Raw genomic sequence first — 26,873 nt, 5'->3', positions numbered from 1 at the left:
TTTCCACAGATGTTGCCTGACCTGCTGAGAACTTACAGCATTTTCTATGTAAGTCAGTCATCTTTGTGATGACAAGTCTATAACCCAGAAGCCTGACAAAAAATTAACTGGATGTCAAAGCTAAAAATAATTAGGTTCAGCCTGGAAACTGGAGGAGGGAATGAAGTCAATGACAAACTTGTTCAGTTGTTAAGTGTTGTAGCTGCACCCAACCAGGTAAGTGATGTGTATTCCAAAGGCTGAGGGTTTGTATGATTTGAAATTGAAATGCCAGTTACATTTTCTCTGTTCAAACTCTTTCATCATTTTAAGATTCAGACATTCTCTAAAGTAAATGGGTGTAAATGCTGGAGTATTTTCTTGTAACTCTCTGCTAATGACATTCTTCAAATCTTAAATAGGCTTTAATTTGTATGGCAGTTAATAAAACAAACAAGAGTTTCTTCATTCATAACTCACTGTACTTACAGTGATTGTGCCCGCTGAAGGAGGTCAAGCCAAGCATAACCTGGGAATGATTCCTAGAACCCAGAGATGTACTGCAGGCTGATCTGACTCTTCGAAACATGCTTTTCACAGGGGTTCCAGCTGTGTAGTGCAAGGTAAGCAATTGATCAGAGTCTATTCCCAATTCACAGTTCAATATTTTTCAATTTTAAAAAAGTTCTAGCCAAATATTTACATTTGTTATAGGATCAAAGAACTTGATAATTTTACACTATAAACTAAGGAAGACTACCCCGAGTCTCTAATTATAAAAAAATTGCAGACTTTATAAGCTCCTTGAGTAAATAGCACAAAACTAAAAATATGAATTAGTAATACAGAGTCGGTGCTTATTTAAAAAGGACTTCAATTGTATGCTGTTATTTAACACAAGTAATTTAATTTAAAGAACATCTTTGAAGTAAAAGGTGTTGGTTTGGTTGACTTGTAGGAAATCAATGATTTATGACAAAATTGTAGAATTAGATAGAGAATTCAGCAGGTATCAACAGTAATAAAATTGTTTATTTTTAAACAAAAAGGTGAATACAAATTTAGTTACTGATTTTTAAATTGGTTGCTTTCACTCATTTAATAGGTGAAGTCAAAGACTACAAAATTCAAAGGGGGAATCATTTATATCATTTATATACAACTGAAAGATGGATATAAAGTTTGATCTAGGATTTTTGGAAAATGCTTTAAATGAAGACATTTTCTTCTCAATTTTCATGCAGAAGTGAATGAAGGAAACTAGCCTTTTACAATGAAAAATCTAGTGTTCATTAAGCCTTTCTTAACATACCATTAAAACAAATGAACACAGATGCAGATGGAAGGTCAGTAAAATAAAAAGCATTATAGCAGGCTCTGAAAATAAAACAAAGGTTGCAAATTTCATATACTGTGAAAAATTTTCTGCAGTTTGTCATTTAATTTTCAGTTATCATTTTACTATTTTGGAGTAAAATCAAGATATTTCAATGTAATAACTGCCATAATCTGTAGCAAAGTTTTTGTCTAGATCTGAAGGATGTTAAATTATTGCTATATGTTAAAGCTATAATGTTAATCTTGCATTTTGCCACTCACTGTTGATGAAAGTATTGTTTCTCGAGCTGCAGAGATACTTACGCTGTGGTTTATTTACAGCGACTAATACTCTGTTTTGATAAAAACAGCTTTTGGTATTTGAACTAGTACATTAGGGATTAAATTCCATTATACTCTGAAAATCATAAATAACTCAATAATGGTTGTACATTTTTCTAACCTGAAGAAAGCTCTTAAATTTTGTTGTCTAGTTTTCTTCAATATGTTTTATTTACAAATAAAAATAGTTCTCTAGAGATGAGGAAGAGTACCACGTATTCTACAAATATACTCATCAAACCCAAGCTCAGACTTTTGAGCAGCACACAAAAAATGATGGAGGAATTCAGCAGGCCAGGCTTCATCTATGGAAACAAATTTGGGCCGAGACCCTTCATCAAAATTTCATCAGCCAGTCCTGATGAAGGGTTTTGGTTCAAACGTCAACAGTTACTGATTTACATTGATGCTACCGGACTTGCTGAGTTCCTCTAGCATGTTGTGTGTGTTGCTCTGCATTTCCAGCATCTGCAGAATGTCATCTGCTCAGACTTTTGAGGTGCATAAATGCTTACAAATAAATAAGAATAGGGACTAAAAAATAAAAGCTACAATAAACTTAATTGTGCAATTATCTGATATGTAGTTCTAAGAGGTCCAGTTATGATCTCTCTCGAGTGAAGTGGCAAATCTGGACTAAGCTTGAATCAGCAAAGGATGCTCAAACAGTTGTGGCAGGGTTTAAATATTATCATCTCTTTAAAAGTTAAATCAAGCGACATGGGCGACAGCAGGGCTTCGCTTCCAGGTGAGCTCAATGCCGCCTATACTTGCTTTGACAATCAAAACATGGAGGAACCATCCTGAACTCCCACATCCCCTGATGATCCTGTGATTTCGGTCTCTGAGGCTGATGTGTGAGCATCCTTCAGGAGGATGAACCCATGAAAAGCTTCCAGCCCTGTACTAAAGACCTGTGCTGACCAACTGATTGGCTTATTCATTGAGCTCCTTAACCTCTCACGTGGGCAGTCTAAGGTACTGATCTGCTTACAGCAGGCTTCAATTATACCAGTGCCCAAGAAAAGCGCTGTGACCTGTGTCAATGACTATCATCCAGGAGCACTTACATCTGGAGTGATGAAGTGTTTTGAGAGGTTCGTGATGAAACATACCAACTCCTGCCTGAGAAGTGACTTGGATCCACTCCAACTTGCATATGCAACAATTTGACAGCCAATGCCATCGCATTGGTTCTTCACTCAATCCTGGAACATCTGGACAGCAAAGGTGTATAGATCAGGATGCTCTTTATCGACTCCAGCTCAGCAATCAATAACTTCATCCCTTCAAAACTAATCATTAAACTCCAAGACCTTGGCCTCAGTACCTCCTTGTACAACTGGATACTCAATTCTCTCACTTGCACACTCCAGTTAATTTGTATTAGCAAAAGCATTTCCTCCACAATCACGATAAGCACAGGTGCTTAGACCCGTCCTCTACTCACTTTACATTTATGACTGTGTGGCTAAGCACTGCTCCAATGCCATGTTTAAGTTTGCTGACAAGCCCACTGTTGTAGACCAGATCAAAGGTGGTGATGAATAAGCATAAAGGAGTGAGACTGAACATCTGTCTGAGTGGTACCAGGACAATAACCTTTCGCTCAACACCTCACATTCATCTGGATAAACTCCATCTGCCATTTCTCTGTCCATATCTGCAACTGACCTATTTCTTGTTGTACTGATTGCAAGTCTTCTACACTATCCACAACTCCACCAATCTTGGTATCATTCTCAAATTTACTAATCCACCCAGCTACATTTTCAACCAGGTCATTTACACTTATTTCAGAGAGCAGAGAACACAGCACAAATCCCTGACGAACTCCACTAGTTACAGACCTCTAGTTTGAGTAAGTCCCTTCAACCACTACCCTCTGCCTTCCACGCACAAGCCAGCTCTAAATCCAAACAGCCAATTTGCCACAGATTTCAGTATCTTTATCTTCTGGAATAGCCTCTAAAGAGGCATTTTGTCTCTTACTAAAATCCTTATAGACAACACCCACTACCTTACCCTCATCAATCTGTCTTGACACCTTGTCAAACAAACTCAGTCAAGTTGGTAAGATACAACCTGCCATGCATAAAGCTATGCTGTCTCTTCCTAATTAGGCCATGGGTTTCCAAATGCTCATAAATCCTATCCCTAAGAATTTTCTCCAGCAAATTCCCTACAACTGACACGAGACTAGCTGGTCTATAGTTCCTAGGATTTTCCCTTGTTCCCCTCTTAAATAGAGATACAACATTAGCCACTGGCCAGTCATCCAGACCTTGCCTGTGGCTAGAGAAGACAGAAAGATACTGGTCAAAGGCCCAGCAATCCCGTCTCTTGCCTCCTTCAATAACCTGGCATAAGCTGCGTCAGGTCCTGGGGACTTATCCACCTTAATACTTATTAGAAGACCAAACAATTTTTACACCTTGACCTCTAAACACCCTAGTGTACTTATACACATAGCACTGATCTCCTGGTCCTCCATATCCTTTTCCTTGGTAAATATTGAAGCAAGTAATTGAATGCTAAATAACTGGACAGGAAGGAACACAAGTTGCAAATCAAGTAATTTTGCCAGATTGATTTGTCAACAAAGAAGGATGTTGACACTGACATTATTTTAATGTTAATATTTCCCATTGCGCGGCAGGATGGAGGTACTGTATGCCCCTACCAAAAGAGGTGTAAGGCACTCCTTCCCTCCACTATCCTGCAGGTCAGGTGTAGCATCTGCTTAGCTGCTCCCCCTCCTAAGCCCTGGGAGCAGGAGGTGGATGGTCATATGAGCAGCTGGTGCATTTTACAAGCTCTAGTTCTGCACCCACTGATGCCAGGCGGACAGTCTCTGAAGAGTATTGATAGCAGCTGGGGTCACCCATCTTGTAAAGACACTGCCCAGAAGGTGGGATAAAAACTGCTCCTGTGGGAAAAATTGCCAATAAGACCATGATTGGCCACATCATATGACAATGATAAACACTTTCCCTGTAATTCCGCTAGCTGATGTAGCATTGTTAACCGCACAAGATTAATGAGAATCAGAATTAGGTTTAATATCACTGGCGTATGTCGTAAAAATTTGTTAACATAGTGGCAGCAATACAGTTCAGTTTCAGTTTATTGTCACTTAGAAACCACGAATGCAACGCAGTTAAAAAATGAGACAACGTTCCTCCAGAATGATATCACAAAAAGCACATGACAAAACAGACTACACCAGAAAATCCACATAATGTTTGGTAATCCCCAAATCCAGAGTCCCGAGAGGCTGCTGCATATTAATATCGCGCTACCATCTTAGCGCATTCCCCAGAAAGGAGCTCCAAATCCACCAGACAAAACAAGACTACCCAGATACACCAAGTCAGGAGACCAACTCTACCACCCAACAAACCAAAATCTACAAAACCTACACAAAACCACATAGTTACATATAGTTATAGTTACAATAGTGCAGATAATACCATAATTGATAAAAAAAAACAGACCATGGGCACATTAAAAATACTCCAAAGATGTTAAAAGACTGTAAGTTCAAAAGAAACCACCACACAGTTTCTACAAGTCCTCAGGGTCCCGATAGACTCGTCATCCCATGCAGGCGGCAGAAGGGAGTACCCCCGCTATAGACTTCCACAGCGTCGGATTCAGCCTCACAGACGCAGCACACAATGCAAGCTCCGTCGGACCCAGCCTCACAGACACAACACACGGTGAAAGCGCCCCGACCGCAGTGGACTCCGGGTCTGTCGAACCTCCGAGCCTCCAACCATCCTCTCTGGCATAGCCTCTCTGAGCACCATCCTCTGTCGAGTGCACTACGACGCCCCCACCAATGGTCACTGGTAATGCGACCCCGAGGACTGGGGCCTGTTCTTCTCAGCAGAGACTCGGACTTCACAACAGTAGCAGCAATGAAGAAGGCCTTTCTGGAGATCTCCAGATGTTCCTCCGTGCTCCCACGTCAGTTTTTCATTAGATTAGGATTGTGCACGGCACCCCGTTTAACAAATAACAGATGCTAACTCTGGAGTGGCTGCTGCAAACTGCATTGCACCGCCATCTTGGGGGTTGTGAATGCATTCCATGATAATATAGAAATAAATAAATTACAGAAAGTAACAGTCATAGTCTAACCCACTCATTTTTGGAATCAAACTGGTGAACCTCCTCTGCACTACTTCCAAAGCTAGTATATCCTTCCTCAAGTAAGGAGACCAGAACTGTATGCAGTTCTCCAGGTGCGGCCTCACCAGTACCCTGTATAGTTGCAACATAACCTCCCTGCTCCTAAATTCAATCCCCCTAGCAATGGAGACCAACATTCCATTTGCCTTCTTGATAGCCTGCTGCAATTTTTTACCATTTAAATAATAATCTGCTCTTCCAGTTTTCCTTCCGGTGGATGACCTCTCATTTACCAACATTGTATTCGATATGCCAGACCCCTGCCCACTCACTTAACCTATCTATATCTCTCTCTGCAGACCCTCTGTATCTTCCGCACAATTTACTTTTCCACTCAATTTAATGTCATCAGCAAACTTACTCTCAACTTGGTCCCCTCTTCCAGATCGCTAATGTATATCATGAACAGTTGTGGGCCCAGCACTGACCCCTGAGGCACACCGCTCACCACTGGTTGCCAACCAGAATAACAACCTGTATCCCAACTCTCTGCTTTCTATTGGTTAACTAAATCTCTATCCATGCTAATACATCACCCCCAACTCTATGCATCTTTATCTTATGGATGTCTTTTATGTGACAACTTCTTGAACGCCTTCTGGAAATCCAAGTAAATAATGTCCATCTGTTCCCCTCTATCCACTGCACTTGTTGTATCCTCAAAGAACCCCAGTAAGTTTGTCAAACAAGACCTGCCTTTGCTGAATCCATGCTGCATCTGCCTGATGGACCCATTTCTTTCTAGATGCCTCACTATTTCTTCTTTAATTACAGCTTCAAGCATTTTCCCAACTACAGATGTTAAACTAACTGGCCTTGTTACCTCCCTTTTGCCTACATCCTCTTTTGAAAAGTGGCGTGACATTCCCTTATTCCAATCTGCCGAGACTTGCCCAGAGCCCAGAGGATTTTGGTAAATTATCACCAAAGCCTCAACTATAACTTCTGCCATTTCTTTCGGTACCTTGGGATGCATTCCATCAGGACCAGGGGACTTCTCTATCTCTTGGCCCACAAGTTTGCTCAGCACTACCCCTTTAGTGATGGCTATTGTATCGAGGTCCTCACCTCCAAGCATATCCATATAATCTCTCTTTGGTACATTAGACGTGTCCACAACTGTGAAAACCAACACAACATAGTTATTAAAAGCCTTGGCCATTTCCTCATTACCCAATATCAATTACCCCTTCTCGTCCTCCAAAGGATTCACTCTGGCCACCCTTTTCCACTTCATATACTTACAGAAACTCTTATTATCCATTTTTATATTTTGTGCAAGTTCATTTTCATAATCTAGCTTCCCTTTCTTTACTACTTGCTTAGTGGCTCTTTGTTGTTTTTTAAAGTTTTCCCAGTTTTCCAGTTTCCCACTACTCTTGGCAACTTCTTATGCATGAGATTTTAGTTTTATGCCCTCCTTTATTTCCTTTGTTATCCATTTCTGGCTCTCCCCACCCTTACTATCCTTGCATAGGTTACAGGAAGATAATGAGGGAGCATATTGATGTGACTGCTCTCAGAGCCGATATGGACTTGATGAGCCTCTTACTAAGAAAATAAGCGATTTATGATCTTGGAGGATTTTGATAAAGGAGAATATGCTTTCACAGCAGAAGACATTGTAACTGGAAAACATAAAGACTTTATATCTGGAGTATTGTGTGCAGTTTTGGTCTCCAAATTTGAGGAAGGACATTCTTGCTATTGAGGGATTGCAGCGTAGGTTCACAAGGTTAATTCCTGGAATGGCGGGACTGTCATATGTTGAAAGATTGGAGTGACTGGGCTTGTATACACTGGAATTTAGAAGGATGAGAGGAGATTTGATTGAAACATATAAGATTATTAAGGGATTGGACACGCTGGAGGCAGGAAGCATGCTCCTGCTGATCAGTGAGTCCAGAACTAGAGGCCACAGTTTAAGAATAAAGGGTAAGCCATTTAGAACAGAGATGCGGAAAAATGTTTTCACCCAGAGAGTGGTGGATATGTGGAATGCTCTGCCCCAGAAGGCAGTGGAGGAGAAGTCTCTGGATGCTTTCAAGAGAGAGTTAGATAGAGCTCTTATAGATAGCGGGGTCAAGGGATATGGGAAGAGGGCAGGAACTGGGTACTGATTGTGTATGATCAGCCATGATCACAGTGAATGGCGGTGCTGGCTAGAAGGACCGAATGGCCTACTCCTGCACCTACTGTCTATTGTCTATTGACATTCGTGGACAAGTGTGTCCCTATAAAATCATTCATAGTCTTTGCCAACCGGAAGCCTTGGATGAATCAATAGATCTACAATCTGCAGAGGGCTAGTTAAGGCAGGACTGGTAACTCAGGAAAGTACAAGCAGTCCAGGTACAGCCTCTGGAAAGCCACCTCATATGTGAAATGGCAATTGCAGAGTGATCCCAAATCACAGAAGGATGTTCAACAGCTGTGGCAGGGCATGAGTCTCATCACCTCCTATAAAGCAAAACCAAGCAACATAAATGACAACAAGGTTTTGCTCTCAGATGACCTCAATGCCTTTTATGCTTGCTTTGACCAAGAGAACACAGAAGTACCTTCACGAATGACTCGGTGATTTAAAAGTCTGAAGCTGATGTGAGAGCATCCTTCAGAAGGGTGAACCCACAGAAAGCAACTGGCAGGGATGGGGTACTGGGCTGAGTACTGAAGATCTGTGTTAATCAACTGCCTGGAGTGTTTACTGACATCTTCAACCTCTTGCTTCAGCAGTCTGAGGTACCCACCTACTTCGAGCAAGCTTCAATCATACTGGTGCCCAAGAAGAATGTGGTAACAATGACTATCATCCACTTATCTCCACTATGATGAAGTGTTTTAAGTGGTTTGTCATGGAGCATATCTACTCCTGTCTGAGAAGTGACTTGGAACTGCTCCAATCTGGCTCCCGTCACAACACAGCAACAGCAGATGCCATTTCATTAGCTCTTCACTCAGCTCTAGAACATCCGGACAATGAAGATGCTTACGTCAGAATGCTCTTCATTGACTACAGCTCAGTTTTCAACACCATTATCCCCTCAAAACTAATCACTAATCTCCTAGGCCTCAATCCCTCCTATGTAACTAAATCCTTGATTTCCTCACTTGCAGATCTCAGTCAGTATGGATTGGCAACATCATCTCTTTCATAATCACCAGCAACAGAGGTGCACCACAACGCTATGTGCTTAGCCCGCTGCTCCACTTACTTTATACTCATGGCTGTGTGGCTAAGTGCAAGTCCAATGTCATACTTGCATTTGCTGATAATGCCACTATTGTTGATGAAATCATAGTTGGTGACGAATTAGTGTCCGGAAGGAAATTGAAAATCTGGTTGAATGGTTCCAGAACAACAACCTCTCACTCAACGTCAGCAAAACCAAAGAACTGATTATTAGCTACAAGAGGAAGAAGCCAGAGGTCATTAGGGGATCGAAGGTGGAGAGGGTCAGTAATTTAAATTCCTTGGCATTACCATATCAAGCTCTGTCCTGAGACTAGCACATATGTACCAGCACAAAAAAGGCACCACAGCACTTCTAACTTCTTAGAAATTTGCGTAGATTTGGCATTTCATCTGAAACTGATGGAGGAGAACATCCTGACTGGGTGCATCACGCCTGGTACGGAAACATCAATGCCCAGGAATGGAGAAGTTGACAAAAAGTGGTGGATACAGCCAAGTCCATCACAGGCAAAACCCTCCTCATCATTGAGCACATTTACAAGGAGTGATGTCAGAAGATAGCAGCATCCATCATCATCAAGGACCCCCATAATCCAAGGCCACGCACTCTTCTCACTACCACCATTAGCAAGAGGTAAAGGCACCTTAGATCCCGACACCACAACATTCAGGAACAATTATTACTCTAATCCATCAGGCTCCTGATCCAGTGTAGATAACTTTACTTAACTCAACTCTGAACAGATTCCACTACCTATAGACTTTCAAGGACTCTACACCTAATCTTCTATTGTTTATTTACTTTGTTCCATTTTTTTTAATTTGCACATTGGTTGTCAGTTTTTGTCTGTGTGTAGTTTTTCATTGATTCTATTATATTTCTCTATTCAACTGTGAATGCCTGCAAGAAAATGATCTGAAGGTAGTACATGGGGCATAGAGGTACTTTCATAATATACTTGCTTTGAAATCTTATTGTTGAACTAACCAGCAAAGTCCTAATCATTAGTTTAGCAATACTATAACCACTCTGGCCATCTTGGGATAAAATGGACTTTGTTTTTATGTTCTAATTGTGTTCTCTTGTAAGAGTGAATATAGTTAATTTATGTATTTTGTGAAAGCTGCAAGTGAATTTTTCATTGCACCTGTGTGTACAAGTACTTGTTGATATGACAATAAATTCAACTTCGAAATGAGAAATTTCTTTATGCAAAGGCTGGTAAACATTTAGAATTGCCTGGACAACTATGGAATCTCAGTTTTTGTGTTCATTCAATTCAGAAACTGATACATTCCAGGCAGAAAGGGATACAGGTGTTAAGGGAGTAGGACTAGAAAATAGAGCTGAGGTAGAAGATGATGTTAATTGAATAGTAGAGCAGGCTCAAAGGACTGCATGGTATACGTTCCCTCCTGTTACGTACTCAGCAAGTCAGTCGGAATCTGTCTCGATAGATGCTGTTTGGTTTGCTGAGCAATTCCTGTTTTTGCTTAGATTGCCAGGATATGACTTTTGTCATTCCAAGTGTTAGATGGCAGGAGTTTGAAACAAATTACATTGACTGATCTACCAACCTGCAAATACTATTAACAGGAAGCACGCCCACAGTGAATTCAGTTACTAAGAAACATGTCAAGATACCATCTCCCATGTGATAAATAAATACGACACGTTACATTTTGCCACTTTCAGTTACACAAACTTAAAGCACTTCCCCATTTACAGCAAATAGTTAGATAGCATTCCACCCCTGCAGCACCTACATGCAAAGTAATAATTAATCATAAATTTGACTTATGAATCAACTAACCTGATTTGTTGCCCCAGTGCATCAAGCGATTGTTTCATCCCTAGCGACAGTAACAATTGAAAGCAGATTTCTGGGATACCCTGGGGGTTTTTAAACCGTTCAGCAGAAATGAGAAAATCTAATTGCTATATAAATGGCATGTGCTATTAAATACAATTGGTAGCTTCTCTTTAGTCTTTCATTAGTGGCCTTATTAACACCTGAAGGTAATGACAGCTTGGTGCGGGGCAGATCAGATTAGCTTGACCTTATATTATCTAGTACTGTGCAAACTGATAAATAGTGAAACATTCAATAATAAAATCAAATATTTAAGGCCCAAAATGAATCAGAATGAAATCAAACTGTCCTACAGTATATGAAACAGTGCATATGCAACAAAAAGTAATGTAATGCAGAATTTCCCAATTTATATGTCAAACAGATTATTATTGAACAATTGTTCTCAGTCTAGTCAGATGTTGTTAACAACAGTGAGAAGCTAAATAACAAAATATATAGAATAATGGTGCCGCATCTGCCTAACTGAAATATATTTGCTTTGAACTGTGGAGTTCATGTCTAAAGGTATCCAGATACACAGATCACTGGAAGTTAACGTGCTGGTACTGCCAGCATAAAATAAGGCTGCACGTTAAAACTTGAGTGCAAGCAAGGGGTCACAGTACTCCTATTATATAGGCCTTGCTGGGCCCATATTTAAAATATTATGCAGCAGTTTCATCTCTCTAACTAAGTAAGGTTGTACTTGCAATATAACAAACACAGTGAAGTTCACTGGACCGATTTCTGGAATGTTGTGTTTGTCATAGGAAAAGAAATTAAGCAGACTAGACCTATGTTTTCTGGAGTTAGAAGACTGAAAAGTAAATTCATTGAATTATATATGAATATACATATGGTGTCAATTCTGTTAGTGGTACTGTCATTGGCTTATTATAGTCATATGTACCAAGATACAATGTTTATCCAGCAGACTGTTTAAAGACATCAAACACAGTGCATTGAGCTAGAATAAGGTAAAATAATAACAATGCAGAACAAAGTGTAAAAAGTACCGAAAAAATGCAGTACAGGTAAATGATAAAGGCAAGATCACAATGAGGTAGGTAGTGAAGCCTAATGGTGCGATAGAAGCTAACCTGGGTCTGGTGATAATGTGCTTTTAAGTTTTTGTCTTATCTGCTCAATTGGAGGGTGGAGGAAAGATAATGTCTGGGGTGGGTGGGGTCTTTAATTTTGCTGGCTGCTTCACTGAGGCAGCAGGATGTATAGATGGAGTCCACAGGGAGGAGGCTGAGCTCTGTCCACAACTCTACAGCTTCTTGCAGGCTCGTGAAGAGCAATTGCCATACCAAGCCGCTGTGCATCCGACAGAATGCTTTCTATGGTGTATTGATAACAAGTGATAAGAGTTGATGGAATATGTTACATTTCTTTAGTCTCCTGAGGAAGTAGTAGCTTTAATAGCCGTGACATCAAAATGGTCAAAGCAGGTTCATGGTCATACCTAGGAACTTGAACCTCTCAACCTCAACGCCATAGGATGTAAACAGGAGCACGTACACCACCCACCTTTCTGAAGTCAATGATCAGCTAGCTCTTTTGTTGCCACTGAGGGAAAAGTTGTTGACAGGACACCAAAACCGGAATGTGTTAAATTGCTGTAAGTCTCTACTGTAGGGGACTGTAGAGATTTCATTGCAGAGTATATTCAAGACAAATCAATAGATGTGTAAATGCCACAGGATTCAAAGAAAAATATGCAGAGGTAAAGGAACAGTTCTGATCTGAATCAGCAGGAGAGCCTGATTCAAGGGACTGATTGCTTCTCCTCTTAATGATATTTATTTAATTAGACAAGTACTATCTGTCTTACAATAGTAGGAACCAGAACATATACACTACTACTACTACAAATTTATCAAAAACTACTGAAGCTCTAAAGGTTCACTGCAAAAGTACTGTTTTTACTGAGGCAATCCATCAATTAAGGATGACTTGCTTCCGCACCAACTTGTGGGCTCTGAGGTAGCTAATAAAGCCAACATGGGACCTACAGACTCTCCCACAGGTGGGTAGGAATTATTTGATACAGCAGACAGATTCTTAGTTTGGCAGCATGCTTTTCCACCATTTACACTTAGCTTGTGTGCTTCCAACACATTCATTCCTGGCTCTCAATGCTTCCCAAAATGTTCTTTTTCCACTTAGAAGTGACAATGGATCAGTGTCTTCACAATTCAGTAAGGATTTTACACTTTGAATGGAAAATCTTACAAGAAATAGTGGTTGCAGCCCATTTAATCAAGGGCAAAACTCTCCCCACCATTGAGCACATCTGCACTAAACTGTTGCAGGAAAGCAGCATCCATCATCAAGGACCCTACTACCCAGGGTGTGCTTACTTCTCACTGCTGCCGTCAGCAAGAAAGTACAGGAGCCTCAGGACTCAGACCACCCGGTTCAGCAATGTTATTATCTCTCAACCATCAGCCTCTTGAACCAAAGAGGGTAACTTCACTCAACTTCATTGACCCCATCACTGAAAATGTTCGCACAACCTATGGACTCACTTTCAAGAACTCTTCATCTCATGTTCTCGACACTTGTTCCTTACTTATTTAGTATTATTATTTCTTTCTTTTTGTATTTGCAGAGTTTGTTGCCATTGCACAGTGTTTGAATGCCCCAGTTGGTGCGGTCTTTCATTGATTCTATTATGGTTATTATTCTATTACAAATTTATTGAGTATGCCCACAAGAAAATGGATCTCGGGGTTGTATATGGTTACAAGAACTTTGATAATCAATTTACTTTGAACTTTTTAAAAGAGGCATTGAGGACATCCCTTAATCTTTTCCTCTGAGCTCCAGGATTCTCCTGCTATTGGAGAGCTCAGGTCAGAGCAACCATTTCAGGGATGCGAATGACATAGACTACATTTCGGAGACCTCCGTGGAGATGTTGGCCTGTGACAGTTCACTAGCATTAGTTGGCTTATCATATAGATCTAGGCTTCTTGCTTCTTTACAGTGCTGTAGGAAGACATTTCTGTCCATCAGTTCTAAGCTGGTTCACAGATCAATCCCATTCCCACATTCATTTTCCTGATAGCCTGTTATTATATTCCCATCAACACCACGCAGCAGGGACAATTGACAATTTACAGGCCTTTAGGATGTGGGTGGAAACCAAAGCACAAGGAAAACTAGCAGGTGTGTACAGAAAGTCCAAACCCTGTTTTGGACAACACCAGGACGTGGCATCAAGGTAATTCCCCTAGGCTACACACTAATCATGAAATCCCAACAATGTTAATACCAGTTATGAGTAGATATTACCTACTGAAATCTGATATGTACATTGCTTCTTCTGTTTTGTGGAACTGAATGCTGGGAGATGAGAACAAAAGTCAATAAAAATACTTGCACAGGTTTTACACTAAAAAGGGAGAAATCCTTTAAAATTCGGGATTTGTTTTTTTAAAAAAAATTCTGCTTTCTCATAGGAATAAATCCTAAATTACAAACTAGATCCATCAATAGCCATAAGATGACATTCACTTGAATATTCCTTCTCTTTATTGAAACATTATTTTACATTTAAGTAAAAAAAGAAAAAGTCATACCTAATTAATCGCTTCATCTTAAAGTGATGCATAATCTGGACCCAGCCACTGCCTAAAATAACACTTTGTGGCCCACACTAACACATATTTACTCTGTATCTCTGGCTCATCCTCCTCTTTTACACAGTAGGTAACTGGCTAGGCAGAGCAGACTCTGTGCAGTGAACGGGCCCTGTGCAGTGAGCGGGCCTTGTGCAGTGAGCGGGCCCTGTGCAGTGAGCGGGCCCAGTGCAGTGAGCGGACTCTGTGCAGTGAGCGGGCCCTGTGCAGTGAGCGGGCCCTGAGCAGTGAGCGGGCTCTGTGCAGTGAGCGGGCCCTGTGCAGTGAGCGGGCCCTGTGCAGTGAGCGGGCCCTGTGCAGTGAGCGGGCCCTGTGCAGTGAGCGGGCCCTGTGCAGTGAGCGGGCCCTGTGCAGTGAGCGGGCCCTGTGCAGTGAGCGGGCCCTGTGCAGTGAGCGGGCCCTGTGCAGTGAGCGGGCCCTGTGCAGTGAGCGGGCCCTGTGCAGTGAGCGGGCCCAGTGCAGTGAGCGGGCCCTGTGCAGTGAGCGGGCCCTGTGCAGTGAGCGGGCTCTGTGCAGTGAGCGGGCCCAGTGCAGTGAGCGGACTCTGTGCAGTGAGCGGGCCCTGTGCAGTGTAGCACAAAGCCTTGACCTTAAGCTCCTTTGATGGTGTACTGGTTATCACTGGTGCTAAATGTCTGAATGAGACTCTCACAAACTATTCAAATTAATAGATTTTAAGTTTTATATGTTATTTGGGTAATTAGAAAAACACAAAATAATCTATGTTGAAATGGAGATGCTAAGTTTAAAATACATAAAGCATTCACCTTTTCCAGAGGACTGATGAACCCATTCTAATGAATGGGATCAGCACTCCCAGATGTAAAGCTGAGACATGAAGGTGTTTTATACCTTCTGTCTGAGATGTCACAACTCTGCCATTAGGCACAATAGTGACCCAAATGTCTTAATGTCTGACATCCAGCACATCCCAGATTTCTGCCACTAATGCTCAGATGCAGAAGTCGAAGACATGCTGAGTGTGAACAGCTAATGGCTGTAAGTTGCCTATGGAATCACCAGCTATCAGTCAACACAAATTGGCCAACACCTTTATTGGCAGTTTGATGGGTGATTTCCTATTGTTGCAACATAAAGTTACCCCATTTCTTCTCTTTTAGATCTCGTTCACAGAAGATTACACAAAATATTCCTTGCTGGTTTTGCTCTCTGAATATCTAATTCGAGAACCATAATATAAAAAGTCTACACTCAATGAATGACTTGAGTCTTGAGTCTTCTGAAATTACTTGCTGTGCCTGCATACTAGCCCCTATCCAAAGTACTTGCTGAAACCCACATACTAGCCCCTAACCAAATTAGTTGTTGTGCCCCAAATCAAAATTGCTGATTTATTACCCATCTCAACCCCACTCTCTTGCTTTCTCCCTATAATCTTTGAAAGCCCTATTAATCAAGAACCTATCAACCTCTGCTTTGAATATCCCCAACGACTTGGCCTCTACATCCATCTGTGGCAATAAGTTCCACAGATTTGCCACCCTCTGGCTATAGAAATTCCTCCTCATCTCAGTTCTAAAGGGATATCCTTGTATTGAGGTCATGCCCTCTGGCCCTAGACTCCCCTACTAAAGGCAACTTCTTGGTTTGAGGTCCTGTCAGCACCTCATGCAATGAGGGGCAGGAAACGCCATTGTCCTATCCTTTATTTAAATAGAGCTGCAAAGGCAACTAGGAACTACAGGCTGGTGAGCTTTACATCAGTGTTGGGAAAGTTACTGGAAGTGATTTTGTGGGGCAGGATCTACCAGCATTTGGAAAAGGAGGGATTGATAAGGGACTTCAGCAAGGCTTTGTGCACGGAAATTGTGTCATACGAACTTGGCTGAATTTCTTGAAGATTGTTGAGCTTATGGTGATAGATGACATTTACATCGATTTTAGCAAGATCTTTGATGAGGTTTCGCAAGGTAGGTGGTCAGAAAGGTTCGATTACATGGGATTCAGGGTGAGTTAGCCAACTGGATACAAAATTGGTTTGGTGCTGGGAGGCAGAGGGTGGTGAGAGTTGCTGTTCAGATTAGAGTTCTGTGACCAGTTGTGTTGCACGAGGATCAGTGTTCGCCTCCTTTTGTTTGTCACCTATATTAATGATTTGGATGAGAAGGTCAGAACATTTAAAAGACACTTGGCCATGTATATGGATAGGAAGGTTTAGCGGGATATGGGCCAATCACAGGCATGTGAGATGAGCTCAGGTAGAGGCCTTGGTCAGCATGGATGAGTTGGGCCGAAGGATCTGTTTCTGTGCTGTCTGATTCTTTAATTCTGTAACATATGCACATAGCTACATAATGTTATAAGGAGAGTAGCAAAGAGTCACAAACAAGCTAGATTATGAATGAACCTAAAAAATATTGGGAGCTCTGAGAAGAAATTTAAGAAATTGGTCGAAAAGAAATAATCCCTCCTGTACTATCAGTGGATACACATTTCAGGAAAACGTCACAAGAAACATTGTACAAATTAGCTTGTCCCGCAGTTATTTTAAAAGTAAGTACAAATTCAAGTATAATCAATTTATTTCAATTTGAAACTTGCTTAGTTAACCTTAACATAATCTTATTGAATCCACAAAACCAGTTGTTCATAAAAATTCTTGGCTGGGGCATATATTTGAAAGGCCATACTGAAGAAGAAATTTTCGTCAGTTTCTTCCTAATCTCCAGATGATGGAACCATTTTACAGATAGGTTCTGCATTCTTACAGACCAGTGGAAAATCCATAGATGTTTATTTACCAAATATCACTACAATCTCTGTCATGAGATAATATCAATACAACAATATTCATTTAAAATAAAGCTTCATTAATAAGAACAAAACAGCACTCCCAATGTCATGTAAATTATCTTAAATCTCACTGAATTTTGTTTCTCCAGTCTAATTTATTACAATTCTCACAAATTTTGAAAATGACCATTACATTTTCTCTTGAACTTTTCTGCTTTGCCTTTCCACATAACTAAAGTCTCTTATTCCTGGGGCCACCCTGATTAATCCTTGCATCCAAAGCTGTTGCATGAATGTAAAACTGTAAAGAGATGCAAATGGTCTAACAATCTGACTTTGCTTTCAACTCTTACAAATCTGTCTATTGGAAGGTCCTTTTACCTTGCTATTGTGTTAAAAAAAAAGATCAAGGAAGAAATTGGTAATGCTCTAAATCCTATATGAGAAAATAAAGAAAGCAGGAGTAGGCCATGTGGTCCTTAGTACCTGTTCCTCCATTAAATAGATCATGGTTGATCTTTTACCTCAGTGCCACTTTCTTGCTCTTAATATCTATAAATCTACGGATCTTTATTGTGAACATACTCAGCATCTAAGCCCTCAGAGCCATTGTTTAATTTTATTTAGAGGTAAAACGCAGAACTAGCCCTTCTGGCCCAGCAACCCCAATTTAACTCTAGTCTAATCATGGGACAATTTACAATGACCCATTAAGCTACTAACTAGTACTTTTTTGTACTGTGTAAAGATACTGGAGCACCCAAAGTAAGCCCACGCACACATGAACAAGGACGTACAAACTTGCATACAGAGGACGGTGAATTGAATCTTGAACTCCAACGTCATAGCTGTAATAACGTCATGCTAACTGTCATGCTACTGTGGCACTCCATTCTCGGTTACTGAAAACTAAATATTCACCACCTTCAGGATAAAGGCATTCCTTCTCATCTCCATCTCAAATGGCCAATTCCTGATTTGGAGACCCAAGGTCAAATGAAATATCACTCTACATCTATTCTTTCAAATTCCATAAACATTTTAAATGCTTCAGTGAGACCACCTCATACTTCTCACCTCAAGAGAGTAGATGTCTCTTCTGCTTAATCTCTCCTCAGAAAATAAACCCTAATATCCCAGGAATCAATCTATCTGGTGAAATTTCACTGTACTCTTGTGTAGGCAGAATATTCAAGATGTAATCTCATGACATCTCCATAATATTTAGTAAAATGTTTCCCCTTCTCAAAAACTCTCACAATATAGACCAACTTGGTGTTTGTCTTCCTACAGAAGCTTCTGCACCTGTTTGCAGCCCACACTACACCCATCAGCAGCAAACTTCAATCATAGAACATTTCATCAGTTATTTTATTTATATCATATGGTATATTTTTATCCTCAGATCAGTGGTTGATGTATTACATATGAGTCATATAGTTCTGGGTTCAAGTCTCACCCCAAGATCTGAACACAATATCTGACTGACTAACATTTCAGTGCTCCATTGAGAACTGTCACACTGTTTACGTTACCATTGTTCAACTGAGATATTGAACTGTTCTCTATTTAATAAAGTTCACAACTCCATGGCACTCTTCAAAGAAAAACAGAGGAATTCCTGAAGCAGAGATGACATCTCAATGGCTGGTTAGCAGGCTGGTATATCGAGGACCTGAAAGCACAATGTATTACCAAGACACAGAAGGCAATGGACCAAAAGCAAGCAAGTAGGATTCCTATGGATGAGTACAACGATCAGCACAGACAGGACCAGAGGGTCCTTTTCACAGCTGTACATCTCCAACTCTCTGGCAGTACATAACACAATGGAATAGAAATGGTGCAAATGCTCAAGGGAACATGCAGCCACAGTGGAGAGAGAAAATGAGCTAATATTTCATCAGTTCTTATGATCAACGTAAAACAAATCACTTTTCCTCTTCATTGATGCTGCCTGGCCTATTGAGTATTTCCAACACTATTGTCTTTATTTCTTACTTCAGCAACTATAGCATTTTATGCTATATGTAAAGATACTGGAGCATTATATAATGCAAACTCTTTCCTTTTATGCTCTTGTCATTATAAAACAATTTAGCAAGAGCAATATTTGGAAAATTTGCTGAGTACAGAATAAACAGTATTGTTTGATGCTTTTTAAAAATTTAGATTGGTGGTTGCAGTATCTTCAAAACATATATTTTCACTCTTGGTGGGATATTTATTAGGCTGTAGCATTGTTGATGCAGCTGGCAATCCAAAATTTTTTAGTACTTACAGGAGTTCCGGACAGATACTTGATTATTTCTGAGAGGGAACAATCGTTGTGAATTGTGCCCTTTCTCTTCCTGAGGTTTCCCTGTCAATTAACCAGAAACAAGTAATTAATCCTTCTGTACTCTGTACAAATTCTATAAATAGCTTGTGCTACATTACAATGATGAACAACTCTACTCAGGTACAAAATAATTTATGCATGGCATAAGATCAATATGTCAGCTTGTAGCTGTTCACTTTTAATGTCCAGGACACTATTCATCGTTCAATAGGAATATTGATAATACTTTAACTAGATTCAATCTATTATTTTTCATCCCTCTTTCTAGTACTCAGTTTGGCTTCCCTCTTTCTAGTGCATAAATGAACTGTGTCATGATGATACTGAAAATGAGTTACCATAAATTTGCTTTAATACTGAGCGCTGCTTCGCTGTCCCAACACCTGAGCTCCCAGAGCTGAATGTCTGGCTGCTTTTCGTGGAAATGACATTCTGGACACCGCTCCTTAGAAACTTCCTCCAGGCTACCTGGATGATGAAGGCAGCCATCTCCTGCTTCCACATCTCATCAACGCCATCCCCATTCTGACGTTGCCAATGAAAGAGCAGGAGCAACCTCTTGCGTACTCTGTAACTACAAAAACAGTACAAATACCGTTCAAAACTTAGGCTGGTACAATACAAAATAGTCCAACATCCAGAAGTAGTACTAAAAATCCAGTAACCCATTTTACTGCTCCCTCTAGTCTGAGCAAGTCACCCTCATTCTTCCACACTTGCCTGAAATTCTGGAGCCCTATAGCAGAACTGTTAAACACGTTGATTTGAATCAATACTGCCATTGATCTATCACAGAGAGAAAAAAAAACTTCTCATAGTACAGCAGACTCAAGCTAAGAAATATCCTGTAAAAGAACAGTTTGGAAAAAAAATCTGGCAAGAGTTGGGGTTCATGAAAGGTTTCTGTAAGGTGATCAAGTATTTTTGGAAACCCTGCCTTACTGCTAAGTTACCTGAAGAATCACATTTAGCGAAGCTACAACATTGCCCATGCGTCAGGACCTTATATTGCATCGCTCCATAGAGATAGATTGCAAAGATCATGAAAGTGTAGGTGATCCTGACCATGACTTTGAAAACAGTTGCAGGCACTTGTGCAAGTTTGCAAGGCGGATTTCAAGCACTGTGCTCAAAGGCCAAGTTCAAGGAGACAGGCTTGAGGTGTGACTGGCAAAAAAGCACAGCCAGACTTTTCTGCACACTCCATTCATCAGAAGCCTGTACAGGTGCCCTGTCATTCAGGAGGGTTCTGTCACTCACTCCCATTAACTCAGCATGGTCTGTTCCTTGACAATACTCCAGCTGCTGAAAGATTGCTGGCTATATTATGGTGTCACTCTTTATGAGCTGAATCCTATTAAGGTCAGAACGTAGAGGAAAACTAATAGTGAGAAGAGATACTGGACCTCTTGATGCCTGTATTCATGAATCAGAGGGGTATTTTACATTGAAGTTCCATTGTTCAGTTTTGGAACTGGCATTAATGAAACTCTAAAATTTTAAGAGCTTTGCAGCATGGTGCTAGGGAGACAGGTAACATATAGAGAGATATGACATGTACAAATTCTGATGCAAGGACCTATCCAAGTAAATTTGTCACTTTCTTTGGACAATATAGGTTGTATCTAACCAATGTTATTGACTTTTTCGAGGAAGTTACCAAGAAAGTTGATGAAGGCAAGGCAGTGGACGCTGTCTACATGGGCTTTAGTGAGGCATTTGACAAAGTCCTGCATGGGATGTTGGTCAAGAAAGTTCAGTCGCTCAGCACTCAAGATGAGGTAGTAAATTGGATTAGACATTGGCTTTGTGGGAGAAGCCAAGGAGTGGTGATAGGTGGGGCTTATCCCTCTGACTTGAGGCCCGTGAATAGTAGAGTGCCACAGGGATTGATGCTGGGTACATTGTTGTTTGTCATCTATATCATCGATCTGGATGATAATGAGGTTAACTGGATCAGCAAATTTGTAGATGACAACAAGAATGAGGGTGTGGTGGACTATCAGAGCTTACAGTCGTATTTGGACCAGCTGGAAAAATGGGCTGAAGAAAGACAGATGGAATTTAATGCAGACAAGAGCGAAGTATAGGACCTACCGGGGTATGTCTTACACGGTGAATAGTAAGGCACTGAGGAGCGCGGTAGAACAAAATGATCTGGGAATATAGATCCATAATTCATTGAAAGCAGTGTCACATGTAGATAGGTTGTAAAGAAAGCTTTTGGTACATTGGCCTTCATAAATCAGAGAACTGTGTATAGGGAATGTTATGTTGAAGTTGTATAAGACATTGGTGAGGCCTAATTTGGAGTATTGTGTGCAGTTCTGGTCATTTACCTACAGGAAAGATGGAAATGAAATGAGAAAATTTACAAGGATGTTGCTGGGTCTGGAGGATCTGAATTATATGGAAAGATTGAACAGTTTAGGACTTTATTCCTTGGAATGTAGAAGATAGAGAGGAGATTTGAAAGAGGTGTCCAAAATTATTGAATTGAATTGAATGATCTTTATTGTCATACGTAGGTACAATGAAACTCAGTTTGGCTTCCTCTCAGGCCTAATTTGGAGTATTGTGTGCAGTTCTGGTCATTTACCTACAGGAAAGATGGAAATGAAATGAGAAAATTTACAAGGATGTTGCTGGGTCTGGAGGATCTGAATTATATGGAAAGATTGAACAGTTTAGGACTTTATTCCTTGGAATGTAGAAGATAGAGAGGAGATTTGAAAGAGGTGTCCAAAATTATTGAATTGAATTGAATGATCTTTATTGTCATACGTAGGTACAATGAAACTCAGTTTGGCTTCCTCTCAGGCAATCAAACAAAGTGGTAGGTAAAAACAAGACAGTAATAGAAAAACAGTATTAAATAGATAAGTAGCAGAAAATGAGTTACAGCAGCAACAGAATATCACAGTAATGCACAAAGTGCCATTAGTGCAAGTATTTGAGTCCTTGTGTGTGCTCACAGTTTCAGTCATTGTTCTGTGGGAGTGGTGTGATGGATATGAGGGGTATAGCTAGGGTAAATACAAGCAGGCTTTTTCCACAGAGGTTGGGTGGGGCTACATCTAGACCATGGGTTAAGGGTGGAAGGTGAAAAGTTTAAGGGGAACATGAGGAAAAACATCTTCACTCAGAGGGTAGTGGGAGTGTGGAGTGAGCTACTAGCGCAAGTGGTACATACAAGCTTGATTTCAATGTTTAAGAGAGGGCTGGATTGGTATATGGAGGGCTATGATTCTGGTGCAGGTCAATGGGAATAGGCAGTTTAAATGACTTGGCACAGACTGGATGGGCTGTTTCTGTGCTGTTCTCTATGACTATGTTAGATATGGTGCCTTCTCCTCCTTTAGCTTCCTTAGCCTATACTTTAACATGCAACATATTATGAAGTACCCCACTTACATTTTTTTGGCAATTAATTTTGCATCACAAAATGAATGACATCTCAGAAATGTACTCTGACTGGGTATTTTGGGAAAAACATCAAAATGTAATTTTCACATAGGGTTAGCAATTCCAGTTCATCAATTTAAACAATGGGTCACTTATATTTCTTAAATGCTCCCTTGGAGAGTAAACCATCTTATCACAAGTTTAAGAGTGGAGTTTCCTTCCCAGACTTTCTTTGATAATCAAAATTATTACAAAAAATTCACTATGCCTAGAGATGTACACACTTAAAACATTATTATATAAAATGTTGTCTGTTGTAGAACTAAATTGTAAAGAAAAATCAGCAAAGATAGAGTTTAAATAAAGTTGATATTTCTAATATGAAGTAAACAAATGCAGCAGCAAAACAAGAACCCTGTGAACTATAATGTGATAGGACAGATTTAATGCATATAGCATGCTTGAAAGTTTTAGCCCAAAGATCAAACAAGAACTGACAGGATCTCCCTGGAGCTGTGTAATGCGAAATAAATATCCACTTGAATCATTTCCCTTGTGTTGCTCGCTACTAATCTAAAAATATGAATTGAAAAGCACAGCTGTTCTACTGTGATTTGAAACAAGTGTCTAGAAATCTCTGCAGACATTAATCAATGGATAATAATGAATGCTTTTTTTTACATCTGGTTGCAACATACCAACTGAATAGTCCTGTTTCCATTCTTTGACTGTTCTTATCTTAAATCTATCACAATCTTCTGATCTGTGGCATCATTTAGTTTTGACAAAAAATCATACCATACAGAAACTTAGATCTAAAGGTATAATATCAAAGCCGGAACACAGTTCCTGTGTTCTTGTTTGCATGAAAACCAAAATGGTTTCAAGAAGTTTGAGCTTGAAATTGTTTTCCAATAAACTCAGTCATAAAAGTGTAGCTATATGGTGAGTTCAACCTAGGCTGGAAGGTTTACAGTTGTATCCTTCAAACCCAATTAAAGACATCACATAACAGATTAAAAATAATTTTTGTCAAATATTATGAAATTTGAAATTACACATTTGAACAGTTGGAGTCAACTTGGCTTTGCGTTTGGGAAGTTGTGTTTGATGAATCTTTCAGAGTTCTTTGAAGAAGTAATTTTAAAAAAAGGTAGGCAAGGGTAGGGCAGTGGATATTGTCTATTTGGACTTAAGCAAGGTCTCTGACAAAGTTCTGTGTGATAGGCTTGTTTGGAAGGGTAGGTTCAATGGAACCCAAGGAAAACTAGATGAGTGGATTCAAAATCTGCTTGAAGGTAGGAAGCAGAGGGTATTGATTTAAGATTGTTTCTCATAATGGAGGCCTGTAACTAGCACTGTGCCACAGGGCTTAGTATTGGGACCCTTGTTATTCATTATTGATATAAATGATTTGGATATTAATGAATAAGGCTTCATCGGCAAGTTTCTAGATGACATAAAATTAGGTGTTGATAATGAAGAATGGTAATGTAGATTATACAGAGATCTCATTCAGTTCAGGAAGTGGGCTGAGGAGTGGCAAATTTCAATACAGGTCAGATGTTGCAGTATGGAAAGTCAAACCAGAGTAGCACTCTACTCTGAATGCTAGAGCACCAGGGAATTAATGAAATAGAGGGACCTAGGAATACGAGTACATAGTTCATTGAAAGCAGCATCTTAAGTAGACAGGGTGATGAAAAAGGAATTTAGCACGCTCACCTTCATCAGTCAGGGTAGTAAGTATAGGAGCTGGGGTACTACATTGCAGTTGTACAAGTCATTGACGACACCACACTTGGACTACTGTGTAAAGTTTTGGTCACTCTGCTATAGGAAAGACATTGTTATACTGGGAAGAGTGCAGAAAAGGTTTACAAAGACGTTGCCAGGACTAGAAGGCCTGATTTATAGAGAAAGGTTAGCCAGGTTAGGCTTTATTTCTTGAACCATAGGAGAATGTGGAATGACTTTATAGAAGCATTTAAACCTATGAAAGGCAGAGATAAGATGGAGACCAAAACTAGGGGCATAGATTCAGGGTGAGGGGGAAAGATTTAAGAGAGACCTGAGGGGCAACATTTTCCATACAGGGTGGTGAGTATATGGAATGAGCTGCCAGAGGAAGTGGTTGAAGCAAGTACAATAGTTTCATTTAAGAAGCCCTTGGATTGGTATACACTGGAGTTCATCCAGTTCCAGCTCCAAATGCTTAACTCAGACTGTCAGAAGCTACAGCTGGATGTACTTCTTGTAGGTGTGGTCTCAGGGACACTGGAGGTCTCTTGCCTTCCCACATCCTGCAAGAGGGGCATTCCACTATCCCGTCTGGCATCCCCACTCTTCCAAATGTGCAGTAAGAAAGAAAGAATAAATAACAAAAAAAATCTACTGACAGCCTACGCATCTCCTCACTGAAGCTTCAATGACCACACCTCAATTCCCCACTCTAATATTCTTAAGTCCCAGCACTAATTCCTGTGGAACATCACTGGTCAAACCTGCAAGCCAAGCCAATTTTGAATCCAATCTGCCCTCACACTGTTTACCCAACCTTCTGTTTGTGCCTACTATGAGAGATGTGTCAAATATTTTACAGAAGTCCATGTATACAGCATCTTGATCACCTCCTAAGAAAATTCAATCAAGTTTATGAGAAATGACCATACTAGCACAAAGTCATGCTAACAATTCCTAATAAGACCTTTTTCCAAGATCCTCTCCCCAAGATATATTCTCGATAATTTCTCTACTACTGCTGTCAGCTGCCAATAATTTGCTGGATTATCCCCTTTGCCCTCCTCAGAAGAAGGAACTGACACTGACACAGATCCTGAGTGGACTTGTTCTTTTTCCTGACCATCCATACCTTGCCAATTCAAAGTGATCTTCATCATGATGAAGAAGATAGTGATCTTCATCACTATCCCTCCCTGAAAAAATATCTTCAGTTCAGTTAAGTCTGTTTGCAACTCCTGTTTAAAGGCAGATGCAAAAATATCTTAAGCCCAGCCTTTGTTTCACTCCACTCCATTAACTATTAAGGCATTACTCTGAATCCTAACCTGGGAAGCTGAATACTTCAAGCAGTTTCTCTTTTACCATCAGTGCCTGACCTGACATCAAGGCAACCTTGAACATCAGAAAAACTGTAATGGCAGCTAGATGACAACTGAATGTGTTATTGAGTAAGCCCTTGACAGGGTGGAGATGTGCCACAGCTGCCAGTAGAGATCGGGTGACTTCTGTATTTCTAGCCTCACGCCAGAATGATCATGATTTGCATCTGCACAACAAAGCACCATAGCAAAGATTTGAGCTGAAAGAAGAACAAGGTTCTCAGAGCATAACACCTGAAGGATATTCTGATGAAAAGGAGAAAGGTGGTGAAAATGGCATATCAACTGTAGACCAAGCATTCATACCGATGCTTCAGCTGCCAAGGATGTCCTAAAAGGAGCACGAATACTTCTATTGTTAATACCATGACCATCATTTATACAGCACGTTTAACATTCCAAATATTCTAAAGCCTTTGAAAGAAATTCATAAGGCAAATAACCACAGGTTTCTTCAAACAAGTTAGTTTTAAGGTACACATTAAGGAAGAAACAGTTGAGAGGACAAAGAAAGTTAAGGTGTGAATTCCAGACGTTCTGGCCACAGCCGCTGAATGTGCAGCCAAAAACAGGGAAATGATGAAATCTGGGGGCAACTGAGAGGCTAGGACTGCTGATTTTACAACATGTTGTAAGAGTAAAAACAATTAAAACCCTCAGGAGGGGCAAGATAATAGAGATATTTGAAAATAAGGATATTATAAAATTACAGGA

General features: G+C 40.3%; 1 protein-coding gene across 3 annotated transcripts in view; it reads right to left on the bottom strand.

Annotated features, from left to right (window-relative positions):
• Positions 1-26,873, bottom strand: part of invs (inversin) — a 243,103-nt gene that overhangs the window by 12,984 nt on the left and 203,246 nt on the right. For 2 of the 3 annotated variants that reach the window (XM_059972498.1, XM_059972500.1), the window contains 3 exons: positions 19,971-20,206; positions 19,573-19,653; positions 469-588 (listed from right to left, as the gene is read on the bottom strand). In XM_059972498.1, coding sequence (XP_059828481.1) covers positions 469-588; positions 19,573-19,653; positions 19,971-20,206 — 437 coding nt within the window. Of the gene's footprint in view, positions 1-468; positions 589-18,907; positions 18,967-19,572; positions 19,654-19,970; positions 20,207-26,873 lie in introns of those variants that run through there. The other variant, XM_059972499.1, reaches the window with a different exon arrangement.

This window comes from Hypanus sabinus, chromosome 6 (genome assembly GCF_030144855.1).
Source record: "Hypanus sabinus isolate sHypSab1 chromosome 6, sHypSab1.hap1, whole genome shotgun sequence".
NCBI lineage: Eukaryota > Metazoa > Chordata > Chondrichthyes > Myliobatiformes > Dasyatidae > Hypanus > Hypanus sabinus.
The sequence above is the reverse complement of the archived record's forward strand: the minus strand, read 5'-3'. Positions and strand labels throughout refer to the sequence as shown.